Source organism: Trichosurus vulpecula, chromosome 6 (assembly GCF_011100635.1).
Source record: "Trichosurus vulpecula isolate mTriVul1 chromosome 6, mTriVul1.pri, whole genome shotgun sequence".
Lineage (NCBI taxonomy): Eukaryota > Metazoa > Chordata > Mammalia > Diprotodontia > Phalangeridae > Trichosurus > Trichosurus vulpecula.
The window spans coordinates 145893476-145916655 of NC_050578.1; the positions used below are offsets into that span (position 1 = coordinate 145893476).

Here is a 23180-nt window from a genome sequence, read left to right on the forward strand (position 1 = left end):
AACAGAAATTTCACTTTAATTATAGCTCTATGGAAGATAGAAAAGCCTGGATTATTGCCATTAAAGTCAATAAGGCAATTTAGAAATTAATAAGCATTTGTCTGTCTGGGTAGGGCTTCATGAATTTTAAACACGATGAAAAATTGCAGTATTACATCTTCTGTCAAGTGATGGTCCCCTGCTGTTAGCAGTGAGAGTTTAAAACTAGATGGGTCTTTTTTATGAACAATGCATGTGTGCCTTTCTAGCAAGTTAATATCTGCATGTTTATTGAGATGTCTTAATATTTTTCTCAAGTGTATGTTAATTAAAAAAGGGAGAACTTTATTTATTTTCAATTCCATTTAAGACTGAAAGACATGCAGCTTGTGTCCAGCAGTAGAAAATCATATCAAGATATATATCATAATGTCTTAATTTTAGCTTTTCTAAAATTTAAAGAGACACATTATATCATGGCATATGAAAATAGAGAATGGGTTAATGAAAAATTACATAGCTAAGAGATTTTGGAGTATTCAATCTTTCTGTTACATGGCACAATTGTCAGCCTTCTGTTAACTTATTTGTTTGGGGGGTAGGGCAGGTCCGTTTGGGTTAAGTGACTTGCCCAAGATCACACAGCTAGTAAGTGTGTCAAGTATCTGAGGCCAGATTTGCCTCCAGGGCCAGTGCTCTACTCACTGCACCGCCTCGCTGCCCCCTTCTGCTAACTTATTGAGCTCTTCTGTGCCTCTGTATCCCATCAGCAAAATTACTAAGGATGTCTTTCATCAGGTATCTACCTGACAGGGGCCAGTTAATATATAAACTAGTATGTGTCTATGAGGTACCTGAGATAGGAGACCTGGCTTTTCTCTCTGAAAAACTGCTTGCTCAGAGTTGCTGCTGGTCTATTTTGTGAAACACCTGTTTTGACAGTTGCCCAGTCAAGTTGCTGTTCAAGTGCTAGTGGTAGGGTTTGAGGAGAAATATACTGGCCTCACTTCCCATAACATTTGGGCTAAACAATTAGAGAGTGTCCTTCTAGATTTTGCCATAGTCAGTTTTCTCTCTTTGTACCTGTCTCCTTTACATTAAAACCAAAAGGTAGCTTTAGATCATAAAATAACGATAGAAATAAAAACAAAACCACAATGAAACAATAGTAAATCAAGTACTAAATTCACACTAAATTCACTTTTTAATTTTGATTGCAACCAAATTCATCAAAGTCACTATTTTGGCATGAAAACTAGTATACTTGTACCACATCAAGAAAATGTCACTATTTTCCTCTGGTCTACATAATTTTGTAGTGGATCTTATGGGCTAAAGCAGATTGATGGTATGGATGAGATATTTTTCCCACTTTTGATTACCTTTTCATTATTTTAAATGGCTATTGACTCAGTATGCTCATCTAACCATTTGCACAATTTAGTTCATCTGATGGACACCAATTCACCAGTTTCTAAGTCTTAGAAGTAACAGTGAGTGTATCAACACAAGCTTATTAAAAATCTGCTATGTATCAGGCACTGTAGTGGAAGATGAGAATACAAAGACAACAGAGAAATCATTTTTATTCTTTTTTTTTTTTTCATCAGTACCAAGTCACTTTATTGGGATGTAAATGGTGGTAGTTTTTTGGTACAGATTATGAAAAGGTCAGATAACCAAAATATGCATGCACTGAAAGACAGCAGGAGTCACGCCCACAGTTCCCAGGTGTGGGGGAAGCCAGGTGCGGCTTAGCTCTCGTTGTCACTGTCTCCAAGGGTGTGCTTGTCAAAAAGATATTCCGCCATGCCAGAATCGGGGGCCCCCATCTTGCGCAGGTTGGTTACGTGATCACCCAGTTGTTTGATGGCCTTTACCTGTTCGTCCAGGTAGTGGGTTTCGATGAAATCACATAAATGGGGGTCATTCTTGTCAGTTGCCAGCTTGTGCAATTCCAGTAACGACTGATTGACATTTTTTTCCAAGTGCAGAGCACACTCCATTGCGTTCAGCCCGCTCTCCCAGTCATCTCGGTCTGGTTTCTTGATGTCCTGCAGGAAGATGCGGCCCCCGCGCTGGTTCTGCAGCTTCATCAGCTTCTCAGCGTGCTCCCGCTCCTCGTGGGACTGGAGTAGGAAATACTTGGCGAAGTTCTTCAGCGCCACGTCATCGCGGTCAAAGTAGTAGGACATGGACAGGTACACGTAGGAGGCGTACAGCTCCAGGTTGATCTGGCGGTTGATGGCGGCCTCCGAGTCCTGGTGGTAGTTCTGTCGCACCTGAGAAGGGGACGAGGTGGTCATGGCGGCGGCGGCGATGGAGGCTGACGAGGAGGCGGGAGGAGGCGGCTGCGCAGCGGCTGCGGCTGAGGCTGGGGCGGCGGCGGCGGCGACGGCCGGGGGGGCGGCTGAACGAGCGGCTGCTGCTCGAACGGTAGGACGGAAGAAGTGTTGGTTAGTGGAGGTGAAGGTGGAGAGGTGGCTAAGGGCGGCTCCGGCCGGGAATCGAGCAGCGGGTTCCGTTCAAGCACTGTTGAAGCAGGAAACCGCAGCGACTCCCCTTCCCTGCGCTTCTGGCCAATCATTTTTATTCTAATTTATAATCTAGCTGCAGGAGAACAAACATGTACATATTGGTGATAAGAAATGGGTAGGAAATAGAAAATAAATTTTGAAAGAAAGCAGTTACTGTTGGGGGAAATAGAAAGCAATTGTTTAATATTCTGAGAAGAGATACAAGAAATAAATGAGTGCTTGGAAAATATGAAGCATGTTGCAATCAACTTTAGGCAGCTAAGTGGTGCTAAGTGCAGATTGCTGCACTTGGATTCAGAAAGACGTTAGTTTAAATCACCTCAGTTGCTTCTTAGCTGTGTGACCCTGGCCAAGTCACTTAACTTCTGTCCGCCTTAGTTTCCTCAACTGTAAAATGGAGATCATCACAGTACCTACCTCCTCATGTTGTTATGAACCTTGTGGAGGCTACATAGGAGGAATGAGTCACAGATCTCTTTTATTATCATAATACATAATGCCAAACTCAGTCTAGAGAGAGTCAGTTTAATTGTGGTCAATTTTCTTGCAAGTGATTTTTTGCTGGGTAAAAGGGATGCATAGTAAATTTAGCCTCTTAGCATTGATGTTTAACAGACTTATTAAATATCTACTATTTGGCAGGCACTATGCTAAGCACTAAGGATACAAAGAAAGAAAATGGCAATCCCTGCCCTCTAGGAGCTCAAAATCTAATGGGGAAGGCAACATGCAAACAACTATGTACAGATAAGATATATACAAAACAAGCAGGAAATAATCAACAGAGGAAAAGTAATAAAACTAAGGGGGATTGAGAAGGCTTCCTGTTGATGGTGAGATTTTAGCTTGTATTTAAAAGAAGCCAAGAGGCTGAAATGAAGAGCGAGAGCATTTCATAAATGAGAGGCAGCCTATGAAAATACCTGTAGCCAATAAATGTATTGTTTATTGAAGGAACAGCAAGGAGGCCAGTGTCACTGGAATGAACAGCTAGATGGGTGGGTGGGGTCTAAGATTTAAGAAGACTGGGAAGGTGGGGATGGTAGATGTGTGTTTATTCTCACAGTTACACTCTTGCTTGGCCACTTCAGGAGTGATAGGACACCACAAAGCCCTATTTGTCAAGGTTTATGGGAACAGAGAGGCATGTCTCCAGAAATATAACTCTGATAATCAGTAGAGGATATACAATAGCTTTTCTGGTCATTTAGAGGTAAGTAATCTCAGAACCAAGACATGAGGTCTATTCATCTGTTCTTTGCTCCCCAAAGTCACTTCTAAGCTCTATTTTTCTCTCATCTGGGAAGTGTCACTCTTTTCAAGTAAACTAAATGAAACATTTCCCACATGGTGTTTGTAGTATACTTAACATCAGGTTATTCTACTCTTATGCTAAGGAAATTCTATATTCATATATATGTTTTCCTAAACTCTATAACCTGCCAGTTCCTTCAGCTCTTTAAATCCCACGACCTACTCATTCACTATTCCTCAGCCACACACAGGGAAGGACATGAATAGATAATGCTGAAATCTTGCCCTTCCCCCTCTAAGGGAGACTAATTCCTACATGAAAAAAATTTTTCTAATATTTCTAGGATAACATATAACTTACCCTGTCATAACCTACAAAACCTACATAGCCTACATAACCTATCAGCAGTCTATTTTTTTCAGTCTCATTACATGGGATATTGCTCCTCCTCTTGGATTCTATAATGCATAAAATATGCATGTATAGATGTAGACACTATATACGTGTGCGTTTGTGTGTGCGTGTGTGGGTGTGTAATGCATGCAAATGCACATATAAAAGAAACTGTGTACTCTTAAAATGTGGGAGAATTGAACCCAGAGGTAACCACTTTCCTACCCACAAATGCTATAGAGATTCCTAGGGTACAGATTCAGCATACTGATACCCCACCTGCTACTGTTGTTAGACCAAATGCAGACAAAGAAATCTGTAATGATTCTGGTGATCAGCCAATCAAACTGTTATTTACATGTGGCTCTCTATCTCCCTTCTCTGTGCTCTTGTGCTGGCCATTCCACATTCCTGGAATGTTCTCGCTTCTTATTTATACTAATAGAACTTTATGATGCAAAACAATAGGATGTAGCACATAATATAGCAACCTAACATAAAGAAATTACGATCTATGAATATATAATGTAATATAATTGGATGTCATCACATCAAAACACAATACAATGTAATGCAACAAAACAAAAGTAACAACTTATAATGAAAGCTATATATTATATAAAATGTGTATATGTACATATATAAAATTTTAGTGTGTATATATATATATGTACACACATGTATATACACACAGAGTAAAATTTAATATATGGAAATAAACAATTCCTATTGAAAAAGAGCTTGAATCCTAATGGGAGAGACACCATGTACTATATATGTGTGTGTGTGTGTGTGTGTATGTGTATGTATATGTGTATGTATGTATGTATACATATATATACATATATATGCCATAAATATGAAGTAACTAAGTCTTCATATAATCAATATATAGCTATAGCATGCAAATAAGCAACTATGTAAATACCATACACATTACTATGCATTTATAAGCTCTTTTTTTTTTAGTTAGCAAAATTTTTCTAAGCATGTTCAAAGTGCCAAGCATGGTGCTAAATGCTAGGGATTAAAAAGGAAAAAAAAAAAGCAATTATTAGGAGCTATTTTTCCCATCCAAGTTCTTGCTAAAGATGTTGCAAATTCCTGATTTGTGGAACCCTGGATACCACATAAACCAGATGGGCCTGCCTTTGATCACCTCCAAGGTCACAGTGTCCGAGGCTAGTCCACCATCTGCAGGTTGATGGAAGTTAATGCAGGCATCACCCACGCCCTGGTGCAATGCCGCAAGGAGAGCCTGCACAGCACCACCGAGGTCACGTGGAAGTGCAGGTCTCCCTCCCAGAGCTGGGGCTCTGGCGTTCTCGTTCCAGGGAAAGGAGGTTCGCAGCCCTGGTAGATTCCAGGGAGCAGCGAAGCCAGGATTCTAGCCATGCCAGGCAGCGAATAGAGAAGGTAATTGCTGCCCATGAATAAGATACTAAATAAAAATTCATTTATATTGTTGTGCCCTGTCCCCCGATTTACCCTCCATCTTGCTTCAGTCCCAACCATTTGCTCCCTTCTTCACGGAAATAAAGTCCCGCCAAGGGAAGGCCGCCATAGGCATAATTTTGAGAAATGACCCAGTGCCCAGCCACCCACACTGTTCTAGAAATTGCAACCTAACCACATTCCTTATAAGGCTCTAAGCTAGGTATTAACCAGTTGCTTTTCTCTGCTTCTGTAAGTTCTTGCTTTTGCAAGATCTGACCATTGCAGTTTGTGGTTTCTTCCTTTAAACACCCTGGCCCTACCCCTGCTCAGGGCTGTTCTATTTGAGTCCTCACTCCAAACAGTCTCACACTTGAATAAATCCACTTCAAAATTTATATCCAGGTCTCACTCACTCTCTTCGGCATAACAATATGAATATGTATATTGTATAAAATATGTATTTACTTACTAACTTCATATATATGCTTTATATATTTAAAAGGCACTTGTCTCTCCCTTTAGGATGTAAGATCTTTGTCAGTAGGAATTGTTTTAGTCTTTGTACTTGTATCTCCCAGTCATTTGTTTTTTTTTTTCAGTTATGTCTGATTTTTTGACCCCATTTGTTGTTTTCTTGACAAAGATGCAGGAAATGTTTGCCATTTCCTTCTCCAGCTCATTTTACAAATGGGGAAATTGAGGCAAACAGCATTAAGTGACTTGCACAGGGTCACACAGCTAGTAAGTGTCTGAAGCTGGATTTGAACTCAGGAAGATGAGTTTTCCTGGCTCACTGTGCCACCCAGCTGCCACTTGCCTCTTTAGCACCTAATATATTCTTAGAGGAGGTGCTTAAAATTTCATGTTGATTGATTGTTTAATCTTCCCTGTGATTTCCTATATTCTGTCCATGGTCAAGAATTTTGTTAATTAGATCAGGAATACATCTGGACTATTGTGTGCAGGTTATTGTTATGTGATAGAAAGGTTTGGCTCACAGACTATAATTATGCAATTTGAACTTGCCTTTGTAGTAAGCAAAAATAGATTGAGGCAGGTTGGGGTAGTGGAAGGGGCATCTTTGAAGTATTCATGTGTGAGGTCATGAGAAAAAACAGAAGCTCTGAAGGATCACAATAATTTGGTAGACAAATGCACAGTTCCCCAGCTCACTAGAACTTTCAGGGCAAGGGGAGGGAATTGATGTCCATGTCAGATAAGATGCATAGCCCAATCCAGAACACAGATCTTTGGGTCTCTGTGCTCAACCTGTACTGAACAGATTGACAGGAACCAAGTGAAACAGAGACTTTAGGGACAGTCAATCAGTGGGTTACCTGGTCTGTGATGCCCATTATAAATGTCACAAGGGCATCGTGATTAGAAAAGATAGCCAACCTTGTAGAAAGGTATCAGATGAAGTTTGCTAATCTGTTTGTGATCAGGAGACCCTTACTCTCCTTAACAAAATGAAGCTGAACCAACAAGTTATTGGGTGTTTAAGAACTTCCTAGTACATAGACAAGTCAATCACTGGTAATATTGGTGATTACTTCTGTCAGCTTGGACCAAGACGTAGCCCAATCCTCACAGCCTTTGACTAAGTATCAAAAGACCTTGTTTTTAGGCTCAACTCAACCTCTTGTAGTTGTAGGGTCTTAAGAAAGTTATTTAATGTCTCGGAATCTTACTTCCCTTATCTACAGAAAATGAAACTAATTAATTACTCTTCCTAATTCACAAAGCTAGTTAGAGAATCAGATGAAACACTGAATTTTATAAGGCTTAGGAAACTATAAAGAACTACAAAGGTACTAGAATGGCTGAAAAATGTAATTTACTTTTTAAAAGTAAATTAATGTTACACAAATATTATGCCATGATGATAGAATACCTTGACTTTGGCATGATATTTGTCAAATTACAACAATATAACAAGATCATGGACGAGAGAAAGATAAGATGCAGATGACAGAAAAAATGGTGATTTGGGATTGGTTCAATTAGCAGACCAAGGTTTAAATCCTGTGATTTTGCTGTTGCCATCCTGAACTTGGAATTGAGAAATCTTTGCTCAAATCTTGCTTCAGCCATTTACTGATCTCAAATTCTCAATTTCCTCATCTATGAAATAACTCTAATAATTACCCTATGTTCCTCATATGATTACAGTGTGAAGAAAGCAGTCTGTAAATTATTAAACACTATACAATTTTAAATTTTATTTATATTTTAGAGCTTTTTAGTAAAGTACCCAAGATTCTATCATTTATTCAGCTGTGTTTTTAATTATGATCTGGACAATTATACAAATGGCATACTTAAAAAGTTTATGAATAATGTAAACTTGTGTGGGATAGTAAACATTTTGGATAATCTAGATTTAAAAAATGATCTTAGTAGATTTAAAGTAATGAGCTTAGGCTAATAAAATGAAACTTAATATGGACAATATAAGATCCCACAATTGATTCTTTTTAAAAAATCAATCTTTACAATTCAAGACACAGAAAACAGTGCTCAAAAATGGTGCATATGAAAAAAATAAAAGATCTGGGCGTGTTTAGTCAGCAATGATATATGGCAACTCCTTCCCCCCGAAAAGATATGTTTTCATCTTTAGCTGTATCAACAAAAATGTGTGCTGTCTAGAATTAGGAATCACTTGAATATAATTCTGCTTTTGTGAATCCATACTCCACTCTATGAAAGTTTTCTTTTGAACATTATTACTTTTTAATCTAACTCACATAGTTATTGTGAGGATTAAATGAAATAACGTATGACAGGCCTTATAATATCTAAGTTCTCATAAAATATCAGTTGTTGTTATTGCAAATCTTAACCTATTGCCTTTGTATCCTGTGTGACTCCTATCCATAATCTATTATAAATAATTCATGATACAATAAATGAGCTAGATTTGGAGTAGGATTTTTCTAGATTTCTTGAAATTATGTATACACCAATAGAGTCTCTATTGTCCATCAATTTTCCGTTACTCTAGCTATGAATGGGCGACCTTCTTCTCAGGTTGCATATTTTCTCTGATCACATCCTTAACACTGATTCCGCAGCATCAGTCTTCACTAGTGAAAGGCCATAGCCCACTTATTATTCCCAAATCAACATAACCAGTATTAGTCCCCTTTTGATGACCTGCAACTTTAATTTGCTAGAGCCAATGGAGTCTCTGGGAATACTATCTTAAGTATCACTGGAAAGTTATCAGTGTTAAAAATATTGGCCTTTGTTTTATGCAAAGCTTGGGATGATTAAAATAATGTACAAGTTCCCCACCAAAATTTATTCAGCCCTTCTTCCATTCAGTGCTGAACCCTGTAAACTATCCATACATATGACCTGTCTAAAATATTGGTACAATTTGATTTGCTTATCAAATGTATTATTATAGTTGACCTTAAGATTAACTCATTTTTATTTATTCTTTTTGTGATTTATGGAATAAAATAAGCATTTCCATAACATAGCATAATAAAAAAGATGATTGCACATAAAACTGCAAATCTATTATGTACAATTTGTTATTCTTTTAAATATATGTAATAAAGATCATGTAATTAAAAATTAAATTAATTGTTAATAAAAGTTTGGGGGTTCAGTGGTCATAAGTATTTTCTCTATTTAATTTCTGAAACTGAAAGTTTCTTTTTTATTATGGTATCAGTGCAATGTCATCTGAAAACAAAAACATCTGGAAGAGTTCACCATCTACAGGAAATCTTGCTTCATTTAATTCCATCCTGCACATTCTCCATGACAATGGTATTTTTTTCATTATGTTTCCCCCTGTTTTAAGCTTTACTTGATACAATAGTAGTTTGATCACAAAAGAAGGCTATGTGTGATGTTATATCATTGAAGAAATCTCATAACTTCTTTCTTTAAAATTAATTTGTTATTTATTTATTTTTGTCATTCAATTCTTTTACTTTTAAGTTTCAAATGTTTTCCCTCCTTCCTGTCCTTTTCTAAGCCATGGAGAAGGCACACAATTATGCATATGAAATTAGACAAAGAATACATACATATTACCCATGTTGCCAAAAGAAGAGCAAGAAAAAGAAATGAAGTGAAAAGAATTATGATTCAATCTGCATTCAGACTTATTATTTCTCTCTGTGGATATGGATGAAATTTTTCATCATGAGTTCCATGGAATTGTCTTGGATTATTTTATTAAATAAAATACCTAAGCTGATCATCCTTATAATATTGCTGTTATGCATACACTACCTGGTTCTATTCAATTCACTTTCCATCAGTTCTTATGAGTCTTTCCAGGTTTTTCTGGTTTTTCTTCATTATTTCTTTTAGCACAATAGTATTCCATCACAGTCAGATACTACAACTTGTTCAACCATTTCCCAACTCATGGACATTCCTTCAATTTCCAAATCTTTACCACCAAGAAAAAGACCTTCTCTAAATATTTATGTACATAACAGTCTTTTTTTTCACTTTTCCTTCATCTCTTTGAGATACAGATTTAGTAAAGATATTGCTGAGTCAAAGGTTTTCCACAGTTTTATAGTCTTTGGGGCATAGTTTCAAATTGTTCTCCATCATAGTTTGAGCAGTTCACAAGTCTACCCACAATGCATTAATTTCACAATTTTTCTACGCTCCTTCCCATGTCTGTCCTTTTCCTTTTTTGTCATATTAGCCAATCTAACAGGCAGTGTCTCAATTAATAGTGATTTAGAGTTTTTATTTTCATATGACTATAGATATATTTGATTTCTTCTCTTGAACACTCACTATTCACATCCTTTGGCCATTTATCAATTGAGGAATAGTTCTTATTTTTTTTATATTTGGCTTAGTTCCTATATATTTGAAAAATGAAACTTTATGGAAGGAGGGAGGCAGTTGGGGTTAAGTGACTTGCCCAAGGTCACACAGCTAGTAAGTGTGCCAAGTGTCTGTGGCTAGATTTGAACTCAGGTCTTCCCAAATGGGCTGGTGCTCTACTAACTGCGCCACCTAGCTGCCCCCCAAAATGAAACTATTCAAAGATATACTTACTGTACTGTTTTCCCTAGTTTTATATTTTCCATCTAGTTTTGTTTTTTTAAATTTTTTTTATTTTTAGTTTAAAACACTAGGTTCCACATAATTTTGAGTTCCAGATTATCTTCCCTCCCTCCCGCTCCTCCCTCCCCAAGACAGCATGGAATCCCATATAACTTCCACACATAACTTCGCATTGAATTAATTTACATACCAATCAAGTTATGGAGAAGAATTGTGATCAATGAAATGAATCATGAGAAAGAAGAAACAGGACCAAAAAAAAAAAAAAACCCAACCCAAAAACAAAAACAAAAGAGAGAAAAAGAAAAAAAAAGAAGGGGGAAAAAGGATAGCATGAAGTGTGCCTTAATCTGCATTCATACTTCATAGTTATTTCTCTGGATGCAGATAGCATTCTCCATCGTGAGTCCTTTGGAGTTGCCTTTGTACCTCGTGTTGCTGAGAAGAGCAAAATCTGTCAGGGCTGGTCCTCATAGAATTCATATATCTGTGGTTGTGTATAATGTTCTCCTGGCTCTGCTCCGCTCACTCAGCATTATGTCGTGTAGGTTTTTCCAGGTTGTTATGAAGTCTGCATCATCCCCATTTCTTATAGCACAATAGTATTCCATTACCTTCATATACCACAGCTTGTTCAGCCATTCCCCAATTGACGGGCATCCCTTTGATTTCCAGTTCTTAGCTACCACAAAAAGAACCGCTATAAATATTTTTGTATATATGGGTCCTTTTCCTGTTTGTGTGATCTCTTTGGGATACCACCCTAGAAGTGGTATTGCTGGGTCAAATGGTATGAACATTTTTATAGCCCTTTGGGCATAGTTCCAAATTGCTCTCCAGAATGGCTGGATCAGTTCACAACTGCACCAGCAATGTAACAATGTTCCAATTTTCCCACATTCTCTCCAGCATTTATCATTTTCCTGTTTTCTTATTTCAGCCAATCTGACAGGAGAGATGTGGTATCTAAGAGTTGTTTTGATTTGCATTTCTCTGATCAGTAGTGATTTCGAGCATTTTTTCATATGCCTATAGATATCTTTAATTTCTTCCTCTGAAAACTGCCTGTTCATATCCTTTGACCATTTCACAATTGGGGAACGACTTGTATTACTATGTATTTGGCTCAATTGCCTGTATGTTTTAGAAATGAGGCCTTTATCAGAGACACTAGTTGTAAAGATTTTCTCCCAATTTTCTGCTTTCCTCCTAATTTTTGTTGCATTGGCTTTTTTTGTACAAAAACATTTCAATTTAACATAATCAAAATTATCCATTTTGCATTTTGTAGTGCTCTCTATCTCTTGTTGGGTCATGAATTCTTTTCTTTTCCATAAATCTGATACGTAAACTACTCCTTGCTCTCCCAAATTACTTATAGCATCAACCTTTACTCCTAAATCATGAAGCCATTTTGACTTTATCTTGGTATATGGTCTAAGATATTGGTCTATGCCCAGTTTATGCCCTACTGTTTTCCAATTTTCCCAACAGTTTTTGTGAAATAGTGAATTGTTAGCCCAGAAGCTGGCCTCTTTGTTTCCATAGTTCTTTGTTACAAATAATTCTTATTGCATCATGATCTGAAAAGTATGCTTTGACTACTTCTGCCTTTCTGCACTGTATTGTCAGGTTTTTATGCCCTAGTACATAGTCAGTTTTTGAGTATGTGCCATGTACTGCTGAGAAGAAAGTATATTCCTTTTTATCCCCATTCAGTTTTCTCCAGAGGTCTATCATATCTGCCTTTTCTAAAATTCTGTTTATCTCCTTAACTTCTTTCTTATTTATTTTGAGATTAGATTTATCAAGTTCAGAAAGGGGGAGGTTGAGGTCTCCCAACATTATAGTTTTGCTGTTTATTTCTTCCTGTAACTCCCTTAACCTCTCCTCTAAGAATTTGTATGCCATACCACTTGGTGCATATATGTTAAATAATGATATTGCTTGATCGTTTATGGTACCTTTTAGCAGGATGTAATGTCCTTCCTTATCTCTTTTAATTAAATCTATCTTTACTTTTGCTTTGTCTGAGATTAGGATTGCTACAACTGCTTTTTTTACTTTAGCTGAGGTGCAATATATTTTACTCCAGCCTTTTACCTTTACCCTGTGTGTATCCCCCTGTTTCAGAAGTGTTTCTTGTAAACAGCATATTGTAGGATTACGGTTTTTAATCCATTCTGCTATCCGCTTCCGTTTTATGGGAGATTTCATCCCATTCACTTTCACAGTTATGATTTGTATCTGTGTCTTTTTCTCCAGCCTAATTCACCCTGTTTATGCTTTTATTTCTCCCTTTCCTGTTCCCCTCCTCAACAGTTTTGCTTTTGACTGCTGCCTTCCTCAGTTTACCCTCCCTCTTTATTACCCTCCCTTATCTTATTGTTTCCCACTTGCTACTTCTCCCCTCCCTTCTGACCACCCCCCTCCCTTTTTCCCCCTTTCCCCTCCTACTTTCTGTAGGACAAGTTAGATTTCTATACTTATCAGGGTATGTTATTCTCTTCCTGAACCAGATCAGATGACAGTAAAACTCAAATACTGCTCTTCTCCCTCCCTTCTTTCCCTCTACTATAATATGTTTTTGTGCCTCTTCATTTGGTGTAATTTACCTATTTCTACTACCTCCTTACCTCTTCTCTCTTATCCCTCCCTTTACATCTCTTAATTATGTTTTTTATCCTTATATCAGTTATTTTATACAAGCATTCACAATCTATGTGTATCCCTTTCAATTGTCATAGTAGCTGTACTATTCTCAAGACTGACATATATATGTATATATATAAAACATGCATAAGATGATATAATCCTATATAAAGATGCAAATAATTTGCCCTTATTAATAATAAGGTTTGTGGGGGATTTTCCCCCTGTTTACCTTTTTATGTCTCTCTTGAGTTTCGTATTTGGAGGTCAAATTTTCCATTGAGTTCTGGCCTTTTCATCAGGAAGGTCTGGAATTCCCTTATTTTGTTGAATGTCCATCTCCTTCCCTGAAAATTTATGCTTAGTTTTGCTGGGTAGTTATCTTTGGTTGTAGTCCCAGCTCCTTTGCCCTTTGGAATATCACATTCCAATTTCTCCTGTTTTTGAATGTGGAAGCTGAGAGATCCTCCATGATCCTGACTGTAGTTCCATGATATTTGAATTGTTTCTTTTCGGTTGCTTGCAGTATTGTCTCTTCGACTCTGTAGTTCTGAAATTTGGCTATAATATTTCTTGGTGTTTTAAGTTTGGAATCTCTTTCAGGGGGTGATCGGTGAATTCTTTCAGTGACTATTTTGCCCTCTGGTTCTAGGACCTCTGGGCAGTTGTCTTTGATGATTTCTTCAAAGATACTGTCAAGGCTCTTTTTTACATCGTGGATTTCCGGTAGACCAATAACTCTTAAATTGTCTCTCCTGGATCTATTTTCCAGGTCAGTTGTTTTCCCAATCATATATTTCACATTTTCTTTCTATTTTTTCATTCTTTACATTTTGTTTTACTACTTCTTGATGCCTCATAGATTCATTAGCTTCCACTTGCTCAACTCTAATTTTTAATGAGTTAGTGTTTTCATTTTGTTTTTGAGTCTCCTTCTCCAATTGGCTGATTTTACCTCTCGGGGTGTCATTTTCTCTATTAAGATTCTGAATCTCCCCAGCCATTTCACCAATCTTATTCTTTAGGGACTTGATTTCACCAGTGGATTTTTTTCCATTTTTTCCATTTTTTTTTTACCTCCCTAATTTGGTTTTTAAAATCCTCCTTTATCTCTTCCAGCAATGCTTTTTGGGCTGGAGACCAGTTCACATTATCTTTTGAGGTATCAGATGTAGCTATACTGTCATTGCTAACCTCTTCCAAATTGGTATTTTGATCATGCCTGTCTCCATAAAAAGAATCAATGGCTCTTGGTTTTTCTGCGTTCTTCTTCATGTTGGTTAGCCTTTACCTGGCTTTACAATAAATTTCTGCTTTTGGGGCTCAGGGCTCTCTGTCCCAGCTTTCTTATTCTGGGGATTGTGAGTCTAGTTGTTGTCTTTGTGAATTATAGTCTTGAGATTCCTGAGGTGTGGGGGAGGGGTCTGGCTCCCTTATGTCTCTTTCCCTAGGGGTGCTCTCCAGCACTGTTGCTCTTCAGCAATTGTCTCAGCTCTTTGTTGTTTGAGCTGGTGTGGGCACTTCCCCTAGGGGAGCAAGAGTCCGTCTGGGCTCCTGGTGTTGACCTCTGCTGTCTCTGTCCCTCTAGGACTAGTGAACTTCTACTATTTGTCCACTGAAGCCCCTCTTCTATCTCCTCTGTTCCAGCGTTCTTTTTTTCTGAGGAATTCTCTGGGCAGGGGGGGCGGGGGGGGGGAGGGATTAGAGCCGTTTACCTGGCTATTATGTCTCCCTGAATTTCAAGAATCCCCGTTTCATACCTTTGGGCTGCAAGCCTCAGGAGTTGATGTTTCATGGCCGGTGGTGTTGTGCTGCCTCTTGTCGCTTCCACAAACTGCCGTCCTGTGTTGGGAGGCCTGGGGATCTCCACTGGTTTTGGGCGCCCGGCTTTCTCCCAGCCTGTCTCCCACGTGGGTTTCCTGGCCGGCTGCTTCCGCTTTGGTGCTGTCTGGAGCAGCTCTGCACACCGAGCACTCTCCAAGCCTATAGATTGGTTCCTTTGGCCTTTAAGACTCTCCTGGCTTGGAAATTTGCCCCACTCAGAATGCTCGCAGTTTCTAACTCTCTCAAATCTGCTCAAATTCAATTTTTTATAGGAATCTGACACACCTTGCGAGAGAGCTTGGGTAAGATGCTGTTTTCATGCAGCTGTCTTTGGCTTATCTCCATCTAGCTTTGGTTGTACTATTTTGTTTAGAGAAAATCTTTTTAATTTAATGTAATCAAAATAATATAATTTATTTCCCATGATCTTCTCCATCTCTTTTTATTCATGAATTTTTCCCTTATCCATATATCTAACAGGGAACATTTTTCATGCTCCCCTAATTTTCTGGAGATACCACCCTTTATGGCTAAATCATATAAACATTTTGACTTTATCTTGGTGTATACAGTGTGAGATGCTGGTCTATAGCTAGGTTCCATCAAATTGTTTTCTACTATGCCCAACAGATTTGTGCCAAAGTTTTGGTCTATGGCTTTATCAAATTACTATGGTCCCTTATGACTATGTATTGTGTACTTAATCAGTTTCAATGATTCACCACTCTGTTTCTTAGCTAGTACCAGATGGTTTTCATGACTATTGCTTTGTTATATAGTTTTAAATGTTGTAAGCAGTCTTACTTTACATGATATTTTTGCCCATTATTTTTCAAGATTAATTTTGTTATTACTTTTTTAACCTCTATAAAGTAATCCTTTGATAGTTTCATTGCTGTAGAACCAAATAAGTAAATTAATTTAGGTAAAAATGTTATTTTTATTGCAATACCTTGGACTATCATGATCAATTAATATTTCTCCCATTGATTTTATCCATCTTTATTTGTGTGAAAAGTGTTTTGTAATTGTCTTCATTTAGTTCCTGGGTATGTCTTGGCAGGCAGACTACCAAATAATCAGTGTTGGCTTATTTTAAATTATTTAATTGTATTATTTAACTTATTTTTATTATTTTATTTTAATTATTCAATTATTTCAATTATTTTAAATTGGAATTTGTTTTTCCATTTTTCCTGCTGGACTTTGTTGGTATTGTAGAGAAATATTGTGTATTTATGTGGGTATGTTTTATATCCAGAAACTTTGCAAGAGTGAGTAATTGTTTCAAATAGTTTTTTTAGTTGATTCTGTATGATTTGCTAAGTGTGCCATCATATCATCTGCAAAAATTGATAGTTTTATTTCCTCAATGCCTGTTTTCATTCCTTCAATTTATTTTTCTTCTCCTATTACTATAGCTAGCTTTTCTAGTACAATATTGAATAATAGTGGTAACAATGAACATCCTTACTTCACCATTGATCTTTTTGTGAAGCCATTTAGATTATCCCCATTACAGATAACGTTTGCTGCTTATTTTAGAGAGATACTACTTAACCATTTTAAGGAAAGCTCCATTTAATCCTATGCTTATTAGTGTTTTAAATGCTAGTGTCTTAATTAGGAAGGGATGTTATGTGTTTTCTCTTTTTTAAAGCTTTTTATATGAAAATAATTTTTTTTTCCAAAAGCTTTCTTTTGTTTTCAGATAATCAAATCATTTTTGTAGTTTCCATTATTTCTTCTTTTTTTTTAATGCAATTTATTTATTTAACATATTTGGTTTTCAGCATTGATTTTCACAACAGTTTGAATTACAAATTTTCTCCCCATTTCTGCCCTCCCCCCCCACTCCAAGATGGCGTATATTCTGGTTGCCCTGTTCCCCAGTCAGCCCTCCCCTCTATCAGCCCCCTCCCCTCTCATCCCCTTTTCCCTTCCTTTCTTGTAGGGCAAGATAAATTTCTACGCCCCATTGCCTGTGTATCTTATTTTTTAGTTGCATACAAAAAGTTTTTTTGTTTTTGAACATCTGATTTTAAAACTTTGAGTTCCAAATTCCCTTCCCTCTTCCCTTCCCACCCACCCTCCCTAAGAAGTTGAGCAATTCAACCTAGGCCACACATGTATTATTATGTATAACCCTTCCACAATATTCATGTTGTGAAAGGCTAACTACATTTTGCTCCTTCCCAACCCATCCCGCTTTATTGAATTTTCTTCCTTGACCCTGTCCCCTTTCCAAAGTGTTTGTTTTGATTACCTCCACCCCCATCTGCCCTCCACTCCATCATCCCCCTGCCGTTTATTTTTTTTTTTATCTTCCTCCCTCTTCTTTCCTGTGGGTAAGATACCCAACTGAGTATGTATGGTATTCCCCCTCAGGCCAAATCTGATGAGAGCAAGGTTCACTCATTCCCCCCTCACCTGCCCACTCCCCTCCTCTCCTAGAATTGCTTCCTCTTGCCACCTTTATGGGAGATAATCCACCCCATTCTATCTCTCCCTATCTCCCTCTCTCAGTAAGTTACTCTCTCATCCCTTAATTTCATTTTATTTCTTTTAGCTATCTTCCCTTCATCCTCAACTCACCCTGTGTCTGCTCTCTTTCTTTTACATATATATATATATACACTACATACACATACATACATATACACATAGATACATGCATACATACACATTCACTTATATATATACATAAACATATATATGCATATATATATATGCATATTCCCTTCAACTACCCTAATACTGAGGTCTCATGAATCATACTCATCATCTTTCCATGTAGGAATGTAAACAAAACAGTTCAACTTTAGTAAGTCCCTTGCAATTTCCGTTTCTTGATTACCTTTTCATGCTTCTCTTGATTCTTGTGTTTGAAAGTCAAATTTTCTATTCAGTTCTGGTCTTTTCACTGAGAAAGCTTGAAAGTCCTCCATTTTATTGAAAGTCCATATTTGCCTTGGAACATGATACTCAGTTTGCTGGGTAGGTGATTCTAGGTTTTAATCCTAGCTCCATTGACCTCCGGAATATCGCATTCCACGCCCTTCGATCTCTTAATGTAGAAGCTGCCAGGTCTTGGGTTATTCTGATTGGGTTTCCACAATATTCAAATTGTTTCTTTCTGGCTGCTTGCAGTATTTTCTCCTTGATCTGGGAGCTCTGGAATTTGGCAACAATATTCCTAGGAGATTTCTTTTTGGGATCTATTTGCGGAGGCGATCGATGGATTCTTTCAATTTCTATTTTGCCCTGTGGCTCTAGAATATCAGGGCAGCTCTCCTTGATAATTTCCTGAAAGATGGTATCTAGGCTCTTTTTTTGATCATGGCTTTCAGGTAGTCCAATAATTTTTAAATTATCTCTCCTGGATCTATTTTCCAGGTCAGTGGTTTTTCCAAGGAGATATTTCACATTGTCTTCCATTTTTTCATTCCTCTGGTTCTGTTTTATAATATCCTGATTTCTCATAAAGTCACTAGCTTCCACTTGCTCCAATCTAATTTTTAAAGTAGTATTTTCTTCAGTGGTCTTTTGGACCTCCTTTTCCATTTGGCTAATTCTGCCTTTCAAGGCATTCTTCTCCTCATTGGCTTTTTGGAGCTCTTTTGCCATTTGAGTTAGTCTATTTTTTAAGGTGTTGTTTTCTTCAGTGTATTTTTCAGTATTTTTTTGGGTCTCCTTTAGCAAGTCATTGACTTGTTTTTCATGGTTTTCTCGCATCCTTCTTATTTCTCTTCCCAATTTTTCCTCTACTTCTCTAACTTGCTTTTCCAAATCCTTTTTGAGTTCTTCTATGGTCTGGGGCCAGTTCATGTTTTTCTTGGAGGCTTTGGTTGTAGGTTCTATGACTTTGCTGTCTTCTTTAGGCTGTATGTTTGGTCTTCTTTGTCACCAAAGAAAGAATCCAAAGTCTGAGACTGAATCTGGGCGCGTTTTCGCGTCCTGGCCATATTCCCAACCAACTAACTTGACCCTTGAGCTTTTCAGTGGGGTATGACTGCTTGTAGATTACAGAGTTCTATGTTCTACGTTTTGGGAGGAGGTGCCAGCTCTGTCAGAGCCGCACTCCTCCTTCCCCAAGGACCCCCAGTCCAGACTGGGCTCAGATCTTCGGCAGGCTGTGCACCCCTGCTGTGATCCGCCACTTAATTCCCCCCACCAGGTGGGCCTGGAGCAGGAAGTAACAACAGCTGTAGCTGCCCCACCTCCGCTGCCCCCGGGGCTGGAAGCCGAACCGGGAACTCCTTCCACTCCTGCAGCTTTTCCCACTAACCTTCTCCGCAGTCTTTGGTGTTTGTGGGTCGAGGGGTCTGGTAACTGCTCACGTATTCAGGGCGCTAGGGCCCCCTCCGCCTGGCTTCCGGTCTGGATCGTCCACGCCGCTCAGGCTGGGCTCTGCTCCACTCCGTTCCCAGCTCCCAGCTCCCAGCTCCCAGCTCCGTGTGGAATAGAGCTCACCCAGAGACCATCCGGGCTGTCCTGGGCTGGAGCCCTGCTTCCCTCTGCTGTTCTGTGGGTTCTGCCGTTCTAGAATTGGTTCAGAGCCATTTTTATAGGTTTTTGGAGGGACTCGGGTACGGAGCTCACTCTAGTCCGTGCTTACCAGCCGCCATCTTGGCTCCGCCCCCAGTTTCCATTATTTCTATGACCATTTATGCTTATAGATTTCCTAATACTGATTTAGTACTAAATTCCCTTTATTGTCATAGTTTTTGATCTTTGTTATATATTATTGTAATCTTTGCCATTTTTTTTTAAATTTTATATAGTATTTCGATTGTGTGTTAATCATTTGGTATAATTTACTGATTAATCCATTTGATCCTTGGGAATCTTTTTCAAAGGAGCTCAATCAAAAGTTGTTCAAAATCTTTTTTCTAAGATAAGATTATTTGTGGAAGAGCTAGTATGGTAGACTGAAAGCAGGGACTTCTTTGAGCTCTTTCCCAAATCCCTCCAAATACCTGTAAAAAAGGACTCTAAACAAATTCCAGACCAGCAGAACCCACAAAATGACAGAATGAAACAAATTTCTAGCTCAAGACAACCTGGAAGTTTAACAGGAAGGGTCTGTTGCACCAGTCTCAGGGAGGAGCACAGTCTCAGTGTGGACCCCAGCAACACCTGAAGTAGGCCTCAGGGGACTGAGTCACTGGCAGTTGTGGTGGTTTCCAGACTTCTCAACCCACAAATGCCAGAGACAACTTAGAAGGTCTGTAGGAAAGGTCTGTGGGAACTGGGTGAGAGGAGAGCTTGGTCTGGGCCCAATCCCAGCCCCAGGGCAGTGGGGGTGGTGATTGCTTCCAGAGCTCACATACCACAGATAGTGGGAGGAAGTAGCCACTGATCAGAGGGGGATTGCAGGGATCTCTTTACTGGTACTCCCAGTACATTCCTCTCTCACTCCTTAATTTTATTCCTACTTGTAAAGATGATATTTATAACTCATGAGATCTTTCTCAGTATTAGGATAGTTGGAGGGAATATACATATAGATAGATAGATAAATATATAGATAGATGGTGCAGGTTGAGTTGAATATGAAGGGATGACATCTAAAAATAGAATTAAGGGGTGAGAGAGGAATGTACTGGAAGAAGGAGATAAGGAGAGGTAGAATGGAGTAATTTATCTCACATAAAAGAGACAAGAAAAACTTTGGAGAAATGTGTAAATTTAAGTTGATGTTTTGATCTAGAGAATCATTTTTACAAATGATAAACAAACACTAAATTCAGCAAAATCTTTTGTTTTATGCATCTTTTAGTAAATAGTGTGATTAAAGATGTTGTCCACTATAGAATACTATTTACAAGACCTTCCACACTTCCTTTTCATATGTTCAAAGATGCCCTTAACACACTGGCAGATCATTTTCATACAAGTGTTTTATAGATGAAAAAGTTATATTGGTTAGAGTGATAAAAGTTATATGGGTTAGTGTGGTGTTAATGTGATTAAAGGTCTTCCCCACCCATTTAATAGACCTCAAGTGGAGCTAGTTAAGGGAAGTTTGATTACCTTAGGCTTGTTTATAGGAGGGCCCAAACCCTTTTTGCTCATTAAGTGTGAGTCCCCAGGCCCACACCCTTTCAGTGATTAGGTTTGCAGCATTTGGGCCCTAAGAAGGGCATAAATATCCTGAGGGTAGCCATTAAGCTCAGAGAGGGAGAACTGAAAGAGACAGGGAGAGGCAGAGAGATAACTGGAAGGGCTCTGTGATACGAATCAGTGATTAAAGATCTTTCTAGCCCATTCAGTAGGACTCAGGTGGGGCCAACAAAGGGAGGCTTGATTAGAGGTAGGCCCACACCTTTGTGATGCCAATCAGTGATTAAAGACCTTTCCCACCCACTCAGTAGATCTCAGATGAAGCCAATTAAAGGGAGCTCGAATAGAGGTTCCTTTGTAGGCAGGCCTAGTTCTTTACTTACTAGGCACTAAGCCTCAGGGCCACACTCTTTTGCTGATTGAGTTTGAAGCCCTCAGGCCTTACAAAGAGTATATACACGCAAAAAGTAGCCATTGAGAGCTTAGAATTCAGAAGTCAGAAGCAAGAACTCAGAATGCAGTGTGAGGAATAGAAGTAAGAACTCCAAGATCACAGAGCTGCTGAAAGAGTGTAGAGTGAGGGTGGAGTGGAAACCAGGAAGCTTCAGAGACCAGAGAACTGAGAGGGGAGAGAGAGAACACAGGCAAGCAGACAGTTAGGATTCATGAGTGTTTATGGGTAGGCCCCAGTAGGGAGGAAGGTTACAGAATGACTTGGTTCCTTGCTATAATACTGTGTTATAATTTCCTTGTTGTTACATGGAGGTGGGCTTACTGATTTTGGAATATAGTTACTGCTATATCAAATTGGAATTATTGGTCATGGGATGTGATCCTCTGGTTTCTAAATAAATGTTATACTTCCTCACAGAAATCCTCACTCCTTTTCCAATTTCCCTGAGTTATTAGTTTCATCCTTAATGCTGTTGTGTTAATGAGGCTTTAATATAATTCTTATTATCATTGTGGTTTTAGTGATATTTCATTATATTGAAAAGACAGGACACCACTATAAAATCCATTGAATTTATTTTTTATTCTAAAGAAGAATAGAGTTTATCTGGTCCAATCCTTTCATTTTACGGAGGTACAAAGCAGCATTTAAGAATATGAAATTATTTTCCCAATGTCACAAAGGGAAATAGATGAAGGTCCAAGGCTAGAACCAGATCTCTTATTTATTCCACAATTGCAATATCTGGTAGAAAATGTGGAGTTGTAAGGGGTATGTCTCTTCCAAATATTTTTTTTATTTGTTAGGAAATTAGCTTTATTTCCTTTTACAGCTTATGAGTGTGGACAGCTGTCGAGCATATCATTTAAAATGGGAAAAATAGTTTTCAACACCATTGACTCTTTTAATATCCTGTAGTAGTCACACTGCTGTAAGCATTTGAAAGGGAACAATTAAATCCCAAACAGAAAGAAACAGAAAAAAAAGTCTAACATGTTAAAGTGCTCACTTACTTGAGCCAGCAGTATGAAAAATGATTCAATCTCTGCTGATCAAATGTAAAAGTCACATTGCATGACATACCAATGTGTTCTTCTGATGTACCACTAGAAAGAATACACCAGATTAGCCTTCAGATGCATGAAACATAACCAGCAAATAAAGGGAATTTCAATGAGTTATTAATCTGTTCAGGAAATTAATTTTAAAACACATTATGAGGGAACAGATGTGCAAGCTATAAGCAATGACACTCCGTTCCAGTTCCACATAAAACCTAACACATTTTTAAAAAGCATCAGGTTTACAAGAGTAACTGGGTTGATTATACTTTAACAGCAACTTGAAGCTACCAAGGATCCTAGAGTAATTTCCCTACCCCAATACAGAATCCATCCTTCTGCCATTGGCCAGATTGTTCCCATGAATTAAAGTGGAAAAGGGAGAATGTTTCAAAAAATAAAAAAAGATGGTGTATGAGTGCTTTTACCAAAAAAGAAGGTGACTGAGATTTTAATGAGAATAG

At 38.2% G+C, this 23180-nt stretch overlaps 1 protein-coding gene and 1 pseudogene across 1 annotated transcript; one reads left to right on the forward strand and one right to left on the reverse strand.

The window, feature by feature from the left end:
- Positions 1–1570: 1570 nt before the first annotated feature.
- On the reverse strand, positions 1571–2503 carry LOC118855275 (ferritin heavy chain-like). The gene has a single exon (XM_036765356.1). It carries the CDS (start codon positions 2283–2285, stop codon positions 1734–1736), a length of 552 nt encoding a protein of 183 aa, XP_036621251.1. The 5' UTR covers positions 2286–2503; the 3' UTR covers positions 1571–1733.
- Positions 2504–5406: 2903 nt separating this feature from the next.
- LOC118854803 overlaps positions 5407–23180 on the forward strand; it is a 63582-nt pseudogene continuing 45808 nt past the window's right edge.

Bases quoted from the DNA above. Each gene is read 5' to 3' on its own strand.
- LOC118855275 (XM_036765356.1), bottom strand. From the start codon at position 2,285: ATGACCACCTCGTCCCCTTCTCAGGTGCGACAGAACTACCACCAGGAC.